Genomic DNA, 14,750 nt, shown 5'->3' with positions numbered 1-14,750 from the left:
ATCCCACTTGGTCGTGATGAACATCTTTTTGATATGCTGCTGTATTCGGTTGGCCAAGATGTTGTTTAATATTTTGGCATCTATGTTCATCAGAGATATTGGTCTGTAGTTTTCCTTTTTTGTTCTGTCCCTATCAGCTTTTGGTATCAGGGTGATGTTGGCTTCATAGAAGGTGGAAGGGAGTATTCCTGTTTCTTCAATCTTATGGAAAAGCTTAAGAAGTATGGGTACTCACTGTTTCCTGACAGTTTTGTAGAATTCGTTTGTGAAGCCATCTGGTCCAGGACTTTTGTTGTTGGAGAGATTCTTAATAACGGTTTCAATTTCTTTTTCTGTGATTGGTGCATTTAGATTTTGTAGTTCTTCTTGGTTCAGTTTTGGAAGGGCATATGCTTCTAGGAATTGTTCCATTTCTTCCAGATTATCTAGCTTGGTAGCGTATTCATAGAAGTTTTGCAGGATTCTCTGGATTTCTGTGGTGATCTGTCTAAGTGTGAGAGTGTCGAATTGAAGTTTCCCACTATTATTCTATAACTATAGATGTATTTTTGAAATTCTTTCAGTAGGTACTTGAGGTATTTAGATGGTCCCTCATTGGGTACATAGATGTTAGTAATTGTTAAGTCTTATTGGTGATTGATCCTCTAATCATTATGTAATGCCCTTGCCTATCTTTTATAACTTTATTTAATTTAAAATTTATCATGTGTGAGATGAGAATGGCTGTTCCTGCCCCTTTTTTTGGTCCGTTAGCCTGTATGATAGTTTTCCATCCTTTCACTTTAAGTCTGTGTTTATCTTGCTGTGACAGATGGGATTCTTGCAAGCAGCATATGGTTGGGTTATGTTTTCTGATCCATCCCTCCACTCTGTGCCTTTTGATGGATGACTGTAAGCCATTGATGTTTATTGATATTATGGATTTAATGTAGTGCCATTGTTCAAAAAAAAATTTGTTTGCTCTCATATATTCCAAGTATTATAGTGATGTTCTTGTCTATAAGAGTTCTTTTAGAACCTCTTTCAGGGCCAGCTTGATGATGGTTGCCTCCTTTAACTGTTGTTTGTCATTCAGGGCTCAATAGATATCTTGCCATTCTCTTCTCCCTTTTAGGGTTTGAGTGGAGAAGTCTGCAGATAATCTTATGGGTTTTCCCCTGTATGTGACTTTTTTGTTTCTCTCTTGCAGCCTTTAGGATCCTTTCTTTATCCTTACTCCTTCTCACTATGACCATGATGTGTCTTGGTGTTTTCAGGTCTGGTTTGATTCTGTTTGGAACTCTCTGGGTCTCTTGAATCTTGATGACCTTTCTGTTATTCAGGTATGGGAAGTTTTCTTCTATTATTTCCTCTAGAATGTTTGCTTCCCCTTCCTCTCTTTCTTCCTCTGGCAGGCCAATTATACGAATGTTACTTCTTTTGAGATCATCCCATATGTCTCTGTTGTTGTTTTCAGTGTCTCTCAATCTCTTTTTGAGCTCTTTCACCTCTTTCTTAGTTTTCTCTAACTTATCCTCTGTCTGACTAATTCTGTTTTCTGCTTTTTTTTAGTCTGCTTTCCCTTCCCTCAGCTTCTTTCTTCATTACAACTATTTCAGCTTTCAGTTCTCTAATTGCCTCAAGATAATCAGTGTTTTCCTTGGGTGTCTCAACTGTTGTTTCCCTAATACTGTCATTCCTGTCCTCCAATGTTGTTTTCATTTCTCTGATTAATAAGTTTATTATTGCTTGCAGACTTTTCTTATCTATGGTTATTTCTGGCTGATTTGTAGTTTTTTCTGGGCTCTTGTCTTCATTCATTCGAGTAGCAGTTTTATTTGGTTTTGATCTACCCATTTTTTTCATTTATGTCTTTCTTTTTTCTGCTCTGTTGTTCCTCAGTTGTTGTATCTTGAGTACAAGCAACACTGTACTAAATACCTTTATGACATTTTCACTCACCAGCCTCAGGAATTACCGTAGCAGCTGAAGCAAGTATTGAAGCAGTTTAACCATGACCAGTTAGCCAAACAATGTCTCCATTTCATGAAAAAATAGTAGTCAAATCCCAGTGAAGAAGAAAGAGAAAATAAAGAAGGGATAGCAAGAATAGACTGTTATGCAAATCTACTATCCTCTGTATATTCTAGTGGTAACAAGAGGGGAGAGGGAAGTAGAGCAGAGATACACACATAGAGAGTCCACTCTGAGTCAGATTTCTTCCCCAAAATAATTCACCAATTCAGAAAGGCAATGAAGAAGGAAGGAAGAAGTGTATGAAAAGATAAAAAAAAAAAAAAAAAGAAACAAGAAACAAGAGAGAGAAAAGCAAAAAGATAAGAAAAAGAGTTGTAATTAAAGGGCAGTGAAAGGAAAGGTTTCTGTGGGTTTTTTTTGATTACTTTATTTTTAATTTAATTTAATTTTTTTTTAATTAGCTAGGAGGTGGAGGAAGGGAAGAGTCTGTAGAGGAGGTAGGAGTAACTAGACAAGTTCCTCCTGCAATAGATAAGATGCCCACTACACTAGCAATGAAAGATACTCTATAGTTAATTCTGATCAACCTAAAAGGGGGGGTAAGATATATGCCTTTATATAATATTGATAATAAAATAGAGCAGGGTAAAAAAAATCCTGTCCCAGATTACCTCAAACCTCGTGATCAGAGGCAGCTGATTGTTAAGAAAGAGAAAAAAATTTAAAAAAATTAAAAAAACACACCTCAGGACTAGACAAGGATAGCTAAAATAGACAGTTATGCAAATCTACTATCCACTGTATATTCTAGCGGTAACTAAAGGAGGAAGGGAAGTTAAGCAGAGATACTTGCAGTGAGAGTCCACTCTGAGTCAGAATTCTTCCCCAAAATAATTCCCAAATGTGTATCAGTGAATTCAGTGAAAGCACTCTTTTGGTGGTGTGGGGGATGGGGGCCTATGGCTTTGGAAGCTGTAGGATTAAGGAAGAAAGGATGATAAGAATGAGAAAAAGAAAAAAAAGAGAGAGGAAAAAGAAAAAGATAAGAAAAAGAACAGTAATAAAAGAGTGGTGAAAGGAAAGAGTTTTTTATTATTTATTTATTTTTAATTATTTAATTATCTATGCGGAGTGGGGTAAGGGGATTGCCTACTTAGAAATAAAAATGGCCAGAGGTTTCAGAAGGGAATAGACTTAGAATGAATGATACTCCCTGGTGGGACAGGAATCTTGGTAAAGAAAGAAGCTCAGCAGGGGAGCCTGCTAGGAGCTGGTCCCTAGGGACTGTTTATGGGGTGGTGGGAAGGGGGAGGAGGTGTGCTTTGGAATTAATAATTTAAAAGAAAAAAAATTTTTCTCCTTTTTTCTAATCTATTTTTTAACCCAAATTAAGTTATTGTCACCTCCTTGGTGTCACCACTAGGACCGCTTATTGACTGGCTTACTAAAGGATGAATATCCTACCGTTTCCAGAAGATGTGATCAGAGCTCAAGCCACTAGCAGCTTCTCAGTCCACCATCTTCCGGGAACCTGTGTCTCTCTTTTCGTCTCCATATAATTTCTCCATCTAATCGGTCTTTATTGCGAAAGGAAAAAGGGAGAAATGACTAGAAGGAACAGTGTAATTGCTGTGTTGGCTCTGATAGATAGGTAGATAGAAGATAGATAAAAATATGAGAGAATTAGAAAGATGGCTGAGTGTTGATCTTCTTAAATGCCATACAACTATGAGTGAGACCAATATCTAGCAATGCATGTTCCACAGTGCTTCTCTTGGTCTCACTCTATTCTCCATCCATCTACTTCATTTTGTGCTTTGGAATTAATAATTTAAAAGAAAAAAATTTTTCTCCTTTTTTCTAATCTATTTTTTAGTTCTGGCTATGCCACTGAAGAACATGACGAATGTAGACTAACAATACAAGTTTCTTAGAATTCAAGTTAATTCCCAAAGTGAGGAGATTGACTAATATTTTGTGTTCCTTGCAGATTGATGATACTACACATATGTTTGCCTCCTGTAAAAACATACAAAATGAGTTCCGTAACTACTGTTCAATAAAATAGGAGCAGTTTACTACCATATATATGTATATATATATGTCTCTATATATATCATAACTTTTATTAATAATCTGACCAACCAATCACTATGTAATCACTATAATATCAGCATAAAAACTATTTGAATCTGACTGTTACAAATACCCTGGCAGACTATAGACAGACTTATTCAGCATTAGGTACTATTCTCTGTCATCTTTCTAGTCAACCACTGGAGGAATATTTATTTGCTTCTTAATGCATGTATCATCTCCAGTCCTTGCAATTGATCTTCAAAACAATTGTTTTCAGCTATGTTTTATATGTAATGCTAATAAATTTGCAGAAAGTTAAATTACATCTAAAATCCCACAGCTATGGACCAAGGGTAGTACCATTCAGGTTGGCTCCAGAGAACAATCATTTATATGCTTGATGGTCTAATGTTCTTTTACAAATCAGGACATCAATCCTTAGTGAGATATGCAGTGAGGACATATCAATAGATAGATAAAATGGCAAATATATATTTTTTAAGCAATAGATTATCGTACAGAGTAAATTCATTACTAAAGACTAGGAATAAGACAAGAAATTTCTGGCTGTATGAAAAGAAACCTTTGCCTCTTCTCTGATGAGTAGATGAGGCACGATATTTATGTGTGTGGCAGTAGGCAAATTACATAAATTGATAAGCACTTCAGTTTGCCCCTCCAGAAAAGTAGAATAATTATAGAACCCACTTTGTATTATTGTTGTGAGAATTTAATGAGTTAATACATCATGAGACCTTAAAGTTAGATGCAATTTTAGACCATTTTTCATGCCATTAGATACTAGTCTCTCCTATTTTCAAATATGTTTTTTGTAGTTCCAAAATAAAAACAAAAGTTTATTAAAAACAGAAATTAGAACTAGTACTTGAAATTAATGAGTCCTTTTAAACACTCATTAAATGTGTATATGGGTGTTATTGTTTAGAGGAATTTTTTAATTTTTTTTATTTGTTTACTATTGGATAGAGACTGATGTTGGAGGTAGATAGAGAGAAACAGCTGCAGCCCTGCTTCACCACTTGTGAAGCTTTCCCTCTGCAGGTGGGTACCAGGGGCTTGAACCTTGGTCCTTGTGCACTGTGATGCATGCACTTAACCAGGTGTGCCACTGCTTGGTCCCTAGAAGACTTTTATTTGCAGTTTTAATTAAAATTTGGAATTTTCTTGACTTACAGAATTGTGTGTATCGGCTAGTCTGCATAATTATATTTTCTGGCTTTATTATATAACTTGACTTTTAATATTATCTGTAATAGTAGATTCACTTTATTATCTCCTCTTGTAGATTCAGCTTTGACTTACTACTTCCAGGTACTAATAGATGATATATATATGCAACTATAGCTTAGGTTTTAGAGAGACAGTTTGAAAAATAAAACAGCAACACAGTCTCTATCTTCTTATCTATGTTATAAGCTTGGGTGAAAATAAAGCTATTATTTTTAGAAGTGAATAAGAAAGACCTAGGAACACAAATTATAAACATTCATCCAAACTCTTATCAAACAATTCTGTTCACTTTATTACTTAATGTCAATTTTAAGTTTACTTATTTATAGTTATCAGATGTTGTCAGTTCTTTCTCAGTAATTACCATGAACCTTTCCTTTTGCTATCAATATTTTAATAGCATTTGCTGGAACAGTTGACATAAACCAGTCTTTGCAGAAACTAGTTAAAATTTTACATTATAGCCTTAGCTATTCACTCATTGAAAAATTCAATGTGCCTTCTTAATTCAAAATTCTTTCCTCTAAAATTTCTTCATGTTTCAAATGTCCAACACTTTAAGTAAATCCCAGAATCTTTACTTACAATATCCACACACTGTACATATGAACTTTTTATACTTTTATTTATTATTTTTTTATACTTTTATTTATTAATTTTGGATAAAAATTAATAGGGAAGGGGGGAGATAGGGAGAGAGAGAGAAAGACACCTGCAGAACTTCTTCACCGCTTGTGAAGCTTTCCTCCTACAGGTGGGGACTGGGTGCTTGAACGCGGAGCCTTAAGTACTGTAATATGTATTCTCTACCAGGTGCACCACCACCTGGCCCCCTACATATAAACTTTAAAATAAAAATGATTTATTTTATTTGTTAATGAAGAGAGAGAGAAAATAGTATCATTCTGTCATATTTAGAGTCACAGAAATAGCTCACCTAGTGAGGTATCTGCTTTGCCATGAATGTGGCCTAGGTTCAAGTTCAAGCACCGCATGTGAGTCATATGGTTTCAGTGCTTTGAAGTCTCTCCCACTTTCTCTAGGTCTATCCACCCATCAGTTTACCTTCCTGCCTTTCTCTCTCTCTCTCTCTCTCTCTCCCTTTCTCTTTCTGAAAAAGTTGGCATGAAATGGAGACGTGTACATATGTAAACAGGTTTTTAATATTTCATTTAAATATTTAATTTCAACATGAAATTTCGAGATAACTGTCACATTTAAAATCTAGTAAAGAAGTCTGTTTCACAAAATAGTATAAAAGTAGTATAAACCGTAATTTCCAAAATAAAAGAATGTATTCTATAGAGAATTTTTTAATTGATATTTTTACTGGTATAGTTTATGAAGATTCAGTTTACAAATTCTGCCTATATTAAGGGTAATGGTGTATGTTCTTTAATGGCAGAGACTGCTGCCCAAAGATTCTGTCTGTCTGTGACTCCTGGCATCCACCCTAAGTATGCATTCTGAATAAGTCACAGAGCTAAAATGCATGTATAAAAATAAACCCTATATTGTATTATAACATGTTCAAACTATATAAAAAAAGTATAGCATCAGTATCTTACATCCTCATTTTAGATGTGAGGAAATAGAGATGCAAAATCCTGTGGCTAGATAATTCATAAGAATCATGGGCCAGGAGGTGGTATATCCAGTTGAGCACACATACTGCCATGTGCAAAGAACTGACTTCAGTTCCCTAATCTCCATCTTTAGGGGGGAAAGCTTCACAAGTGGTGAAGCAGTGCTTCAGATGTCTTTCTTTCTCCCCCCTCCTTCATCTCCCTATCCCATCTCAATTTCTCCCTGTACCATCAAATAAGGGAGGGGGGGAGTGTCTACCATCAATGGTGGATTCATATGCAAGCACCAAATCCCAACTGTAATTCCAGTAAAATATATATATATATATTACTTTATAAAATTCTGATAGGCAGAAATATAAAATGTATAAAAAGATTTCTCTTTGAGTTTCTGGAAAATAATGGAAAAGTTAAGGGTAGATTTGAATCCAGTCATTATTGAGTTACTTTGTCATTTAAAATATGTAGAGGCAATTAAAAATATGTAGTGGAAATGAAAAGATATATCTATTGTAAAGATATAATTACTGAAGGTGTTCTGTATCTTGGTAATCAAAGAAACCAAACAAAAATACTCTTGTCCATAATACATGACATAAATCTTCATAGAACTCTACATTATAATTAATCTTAACTTGTTTTCTTTCTTTTTCAGCTACATGTGGTCATTTGAAAAAGTTCATCTCAGCATGGTTCAGATAATCACAGGACACCTTGTTGAGTCTTTTGATGAGGAATTTCGAACTCTCTATGCCAGATCCTGTGTCCCCAGCTCATTTGTGCAGGAAGAATCAACAACGGTGAAACATGGCAAAGCACTCTGGGAAAATGGCAATTATCAGCGGTCAGTTTCTTCATTAGCTTCTGTTCCCAGCCAAAGAAACCTTTTTGGTAAGCAAGAAGCAATTCATAAATTAGATTCTAGTTATTTCAAAAATAGAGGGATATATACCCTAAATGAACATGACAAATATGGCATAAGAAACCATGGCTATAAACCACACTTTGCTCCAAACTTTAATGGTCCAAAAGCAGTGCGTCAGTACCAATCCAATCAGACAAATGAAAATTGGAAGAGACATAGTTATGCTGGGGAACAGCCAGATACAGCTTCATACTTGATGCTTAACAGGGCTTTGAATCGAGCCATGAATCCTCCTGTTAATTTGAATAGAACTTCAGATAGTGTTAGTGTAACATCTTCATTACGGGGAGGCTATGTAAGCCAACATAACACACTTGCCCAGAGGAAAACAACAAATATTGCAGAAAGGAATTCAAATGTGCGGAGGTCTTTTAATGGAACTGATAATCATATTCGCTTTCTGCAACAACGAATGCCAACCCTTGAACATACCACAAAGTCATTCTTGCGTAACTGGAGAGTCGAGTCCTACTTAAATGATCATTCAGAAGCTGCACCTGATTCAAATGGATCAGCTGTGGGTGAGGGCTATGATGCACCTGAGAATTTGAAAGCTAATGCCCTTTATACTCATTCTCGACTCCGTTCCTCATTTATGTTTAAACCAACTTTACCTGAGCAGCAGGAAGTTAGCAGTTGTACAACAAGCTCCTCAAATTCAACTGTCCGTGGGTCCCAAGGAAGTGACACACATAAAAAGATCCCAGACACTCCTACAAATGGACAGCATTTGACAGACTATCCTTTGCCAGAATCAGTCCCCAAGTTCCCACTACAGTCAGAGGCACCAAAAATGCAAACTTTACAGGTTCCTGAGATGCCCTCAGTAGTCTTAGACCAAACTACAAATGGCCACACAGAGTCAAACAACTACTTATACACAACTTTGTGTGCAAATAAGCAGATGGAAAGCCCGAAGAACCAACAAAATGAAAATCTACTTAAAAGGCGAAGTTTCCCATTCGTTGATCACTCAAAAGCCAATTTAGATAATACAAGTAATAAACATTATGTATATAGTACACTTACCAGGAATCGAATTAGGCAACCAGAAAAGCCCAAAGAGAGTGTACTGAAAAGTTCTAAGAGCATGCACAATGTGACCCATAGCTTGGAAGAGGAGGAAGAGGATATCAAGAGCGATCCTCCCAGTGGAACTACCACCAAGTCAGTTTCCATTGCTGCTTTGCTTGATGTGAATAAGGAGGAAGCTAGTAAAGATCTCACTTCAAAGAAGGATGTTAAGGTCTCCCCAAGTTTTTTGAAAAAGGGATCTCAGAAGTTAAGGTCATTGCTTAGCCTTACCCCAGAAAAGAAAGAAAATCTACCCAAAAATAAAGCATCTGCCTTTTATAAAATGTGTAGTAGTTCAGACACTTTAATTTCTGAGGCTGAAGAGGATCAGAAGCCAAAAATATCAGAACCCAAAACTGATTCATCTCCTCGGAGAAAACGTTCCTCCTCCTCAAACTCCCAAGGAAGCATCCATAAGAGTAAGGAAGATATAGCAGTTAACTCATCTCAAGGGATGAATTCTCCATCTGATGAATATAAAAAAGTCATACCTTCTCCAGGCCCAGTTGAAAGGAAATTTGTGGAAAGGGCAGGAGGTGCTTCTGCCCCCAGATTTAATACTGAACAGATTCAATACCGAGATTCGAAGGAGATTAACACAGTTACTGATCCTGAAAGAAAACCAAGACCTAAGTCCAATGAGATTCTAAGATCTCATTCAACCAACCGACGTGTTTATAGTCGTTTTGAACCATTTTGTAAGCTTGAGAGTTCTATTCAGCCATCAAACAATGTTCCTGATACCAGTATACACCGTCCAGAAATAAAATCCACAACTATGGCCAATAGTTATGGTGTGTCCAGCCCACTGCTTAATTACAACCCTGCTGTTTATCACTCATATCAGCCAACTGAAAACAAATTTCGAGGATTTGTGCAGAAGTTTGGAAATTTCATGCACAAAAATAAATGAGCTACTGTAATTTCAATTAGATATTAAATTGCAATATGGTGCGGCTAAACAATATTTGTCCAAAGAACAGTGTGGGCCATTTCTTTTTAACTTGCCAATAGATTTCTATTGATGTCAAAATCTGGATATGATGTATATGTCTACCAGCATACTAATGTACAGTAAAGTTATTATCTGTAGCAATAAAGTTAGGTACACTTAATTACACCAGTGATGGAATATTTCTGTAAATATGTGATTTTTAAATGGTAATGGTAAGGATATTTTATTAAATATTTACTTCAGACTGAATATGTTAAGTCTTAAATAGAAACTTTAGTATCAAAGTGTGGTGTTTAACCAGTCTTTCCTCATAAAACTGAATAACAGTATTACCAGTGACCTTTTATGATATGTCTTTGTGAGGTTTTAGTATCTTCAAATTATGACAAAACAGAACAATATTTTTTGCTTGTAACTACCTTAAAACGTGGTTTTTGTTAATGTTTTATTCATGTTCTTTGGCATAAACAATTAGGTAGTTCTCAGCAACAATACAATCTAAACTTTATAGCTCAGTGCATTTTACTTTTCTTGGGATTTTAAAAATATGGTCCTCACATAATACACAGAATATCACAGATATTTAGTTTCCTGATCCTTTTAATACCATCACAGCAGGATTCTTTCCACACTTTCCAGGGAACCTGAACTCTGCTCACCAGTCAGCTGCTATAATTTTACTCTTTTACTTCAGACTAGTAGCTTCAGTGAGAATTATGAAGTTTTGGATTATTCCCTTTTTAATGCAATAAATAATAATAATTTTATAAATATAAACATCTGTTTAAATTTTTAATCATAGATGTATATACTGATTTTTTTAGTGTTTTGATAGCAAAACTTTTTTCCTTTTTTCTAAGCCATTCCAAGTACATTGTGGCTACATAATATTTTCATAAGAAGGCCATAATGAAAATGAGAAGATGTGGTGCCAATCAGTTTTTCTATGACCATAGAACCTGTTAAGACTTTTAAACATTTCCATGTTAACTTATGATGATATTCAGATGATAGAACCTTTGTCCGTTCTTAAGATAATAAAATAAAATATTCTATAATTCATTAGAAATATTTTTAAACTTCCCTTTACTTCATTAACAAAGAATAGTGCATCATTTGAAAAATATTAAAGTATGTTTATAACACTTAATATATTATTTAACAACCTTTAACTTAATACCTATATCATAAAGAAAAATAATTGTATTGAAACATCTATATCATTAAAAATAATATTCTATAATATTTTTTAAATATGATTATAAAACATTACAGTAGACTAATATTTTTATTGAGTATAAATATTAATTGAACACTTACTATAGACCAAGTCTTGAGCTAGACTCAAAAGTCCCTTCAAGAATATTTTGCTGGTCCCCCTGTCTTTTTTTACTGTAGATGGTTCATCAGTGAGGCACTAACCCTCAGAAAACAGTACCCAAAGTCACATTAATAATAAATAATAATAACGGTATATATACAAAATACTATAAAATCATATTAACTCCCAAATTTGCTCAATATATCCACACTTTTCAAACTTAAAGGAGAATGTATTTATAATTTCTGACCCAATAACAGTCAGTGAAGAAAGTAGTTAGTTCTATACTATCAGACAAGGACATAGTAGGACTTAAAATAATCATAATAGCTAGAATTGGAAATTAAATTGAGATTAATATCTGAATTCAATCTAACAGGCCAGTTTTAATTGTTTGACAGTTGTTTTTGACCTCCTAGTTCACTTCTGACAATGAGAAAAGGAAAAGGCAATCGTGTCAGTTTTTGGTCTACTTCTATATTAAAATAAGAAATCCATTTGGTTATAATTGAGGCAGGAAATGGAGCACAGTATTGCATTTTCTTATTGAATATTCAGGAAAAAAAGCTGTGAAGTTTTCTCTTTTAGTAGATGAGAAGTCTCAGAATTTAAATAATATTTCCAAGAGTTGCAGAGTTCTGAACTGCTATAACTTGGTTTTTTATACAAAAACTTATACTACACCACAGTAATGTGACATCTTGTTGACTTTGATTCCATTACACTTGAAGAACATTCTTTGAAAGTAGTTGTCTTTCTCTTTTGCTCCTTCTTTCTAACTTACAGAAATATATCTGTAACAGTCCATTAAGTGTGTTTAAAAACAGAAATACAGAATAATAGATTAAGATCATTCATAAAAGCAGATTATAAAACTCCTATAACAGGGAATTCAAAAGTGCTACAATTTTCTTTATCATTTTGTAAAGTTGAGTACAATAAATTGAAAATTATTTTCACTTCCTAAAAATTAGTAACATATAAGTAAAACTTAGAGAGGGAACAGGCATTTCACTGAGAAGGCAGCCATATACATTTATAGGAATTTTGAATATAAAGGATTTTTGAGTTTGCATTTTGTGTAATCAAATAAGAAATTCAGTTATAATAACTAATGTGCATTTAGTTGTTATGGATTAAATTATATACTCAATTAAAATTGTATCATCTTCACTAATTATATTTAGATTGCCAAATTCATTTCTGTTAGTTCTACAACATAATCCTTCATCCATTTACAGAGTCCAGTAATCAACCTATTACCCAATTCTTTTAGTGTTATATGGAGCATCATCCAGAGTAAAGGAATTAAATGGTTAATTGACATTAAATTGCTTCTGAAATTGAACAAATTAGATAACATAATGTTAAAGTTAAAATTATGTAAATTTTCTTAATTATGTTTGTTTACAAGAAAATGTCTATTGCCTTCTTGTACTTCTTGTGGGTTGATACACAATTCTAACTTCATGTACTAAGGTGTGGGAAAATATAGGTAGTTTATATGTGAGGAACAAATAAATATCTTGTTTTATCAAGATAATATTAGTATTATCCAGGTAGTCAAGGAAGAAGGTTAAACTTCAGCTGCCTTCAACACTGACTTTACTTCTGATCTAGTCATCTATCCAGATATTATTCCACAGATATTTGTCTTCTGTGATCGTTTTCAATGTGCCTCTGGCAAAGGGTTGAATCATTATTTTAAAATAGCTATGTTAACCTATGTGTGAGGTTTTTTTTTTTAGTGAAAAAGAGAAATTTACAAAGTTCAGTTTGTTTCTGGAATATTTAAAACAAAAAGTATGAAATTATAAACCAGATTTAGAATTTATATGTATGTGAAATTAACTTTTGGTTTTAGATCCAATAAATGAATATTCAGTAATTTTGTACAAAGATATGTAGTGGTTGTTTCTTTTAATCTTCATTCCCTGAATTTCTCCATTCATTTGTCTTTAATTCCCATTGTTATTATAACAATTAAGTCATTTATTTGCATATTTAATCACTCCATGAATTTTAAAGATCATCTCTAAAATGATGCTTAATTTTGATTAACAAAAACTATTATAATTTATTCACATTTAATAATACAGTAATAACATTTTCTTATTAAATGATAGAATATATATTCATTTTCTTTCTACTCGATTACTACTATACTACAGTAGTTATTTCAAATAACTTGTGACTTAAAAATCGACCCAGTGTACTATTGTGGAGGAAGATGTCAGTTGGTAGTGGGGTCACCCCCTGTTATGGGAAGATTAGAAACTGTACTTATATGACAGCAACTGTTCTCTATTTTGTTTTATTTTAAGTGTTTTATTTATTTATTTATTTATTTATTTATTTATTTATTTATAATGAAGGAAAGAAAAATAGAACATCATTCTGGCACAGGGGAGGCCAGAGTTTGAGTTTGAGGATTTCATGTTTGAGAGTCCAACATTTTATCCACAGTGCCATTCCCAAGTTTCAACAACTGTCATATAGAGCATTATTTTCCCTAATAAAGTAATTTTAAAAATATATAATTAATTTCATTAATAAAATAAATGGTAGCTGACTTAGTATAACTTAAAGCATTTAGTTTGAGTAAAATACACTAGAGTTTCATACAGTTAGATCTCTTAATGACAGTAAGTAAACTAGCTTCTGAAAATTAGTAACTTAAGATTCATAGGCCAGGGAGATGGTTCACTGGTAGCATATATACTTTGCCCTGAATACAAACCCTGGCACTGTATGTGAGCACCATAAATGGTGCTGAGGGCGTTCCTTGGATGGTGAATCTAGTCTATGGCCTCTGTCCTGTCTGTTTCTATCCCTTTCACCTTATTCTCTGAGAAAGAAGAACGAAATGAAAACAAAAATAGGTTTAGGAACAGTGAATTCTCAAATGCATGAAACCCAGCATAATGAAACATACAAGTTATATTAGTTATGTCAAGTGTCTCCCAGTCTTTGGGACAGAGGAGGGACAAAGGTTAACCGCTTTATAATTCAAAGGACAAAAGACATTTTGCATTTTTATCAAGATATTGAATGATAGTGAATTACTTCAGTCACCTGACAACACATTTTCCGATATTGAACTTTGTACATGATTTCACTTACATTAGATGAAAATGATAATATTTTGTGCTTTGCAGGAATATGTGATATTAAAAACATCTACTTCATGATTTGAGTCCCCTTGAAATAAGGGCTCAAAGTAAATAGTAGTATCTTACGTACTATCTCACCTATATTATGTTTTTAAGTGGTTAAGGTCTATAATAACTTTCAGATTCATAGCAGTACTCTATGGTGAACCCAAAATTTGATGAAAGGTTCATTTCCAGATGTTGGAATTAAAATCTTAAGCATGTGAAGATTAAGTATTTTTAAATGTCATGTTGCTTAACATTTTTTTGTCTGAATTCCATGGAATATAAAACTGGAATAGAATGAATGGACAGCATAATGTAACAAGTTGGTGTAGCAAGTGCTGCTTCTACCACCATCTTATTTGGACATTTCCAGAGCAGACTCTATGACAATTGTATTTTCATATTGAAGTTCTAAATACAGGGGTTTAAGAAGTTTTAAGATTAT

The 14,750-nt window shown here is 33.7% G+C and overlaps 1 protein-coding gene across 1 annotated transcript in view; it reads left to right on the top strand.

Annotated features, from left to right (window-relative positions):
- FAM83B (family with sequence similarity 83 member B) overlaps positions 1-13,048 on the top strand; it is a 107,270-nt gene extending 94,222 nt beyond the window's left edge. The window contains exon 5 of the mRNA XM_007516497.3: positions 7,528-13,048. Within this exon, the coding sequence (XP_007516559.1) occupies positions 7,528-9,784 (2,257 nt within the window). The 3' untranslated portion in view covers positions 9,785-13,048. The remainder of the gene's footprint in view (positions 1-7,527) is intronic.
- Positions 13,049-14,750: the final 1,702 nt, after the last annotated feature.

This window comes from Erinaceus europaeus, chromosome 4 (assembly GCF_950295315.1).
Source record: "Erinaceus europaeus chromosome 4, mEriEur2.1, whole genome shotgun sequence".
Taxonomy (NCBI): domain Eukaryota; kingdom Metazoa; phylum Chordata; class Mammalia; order Eulipotyphla; family Erinaceidae; genus Erinaceus; species Erinaceus europaeus.
This window is presented reverse-complemented; position numbering and strand designations above follow the sequence as displayed.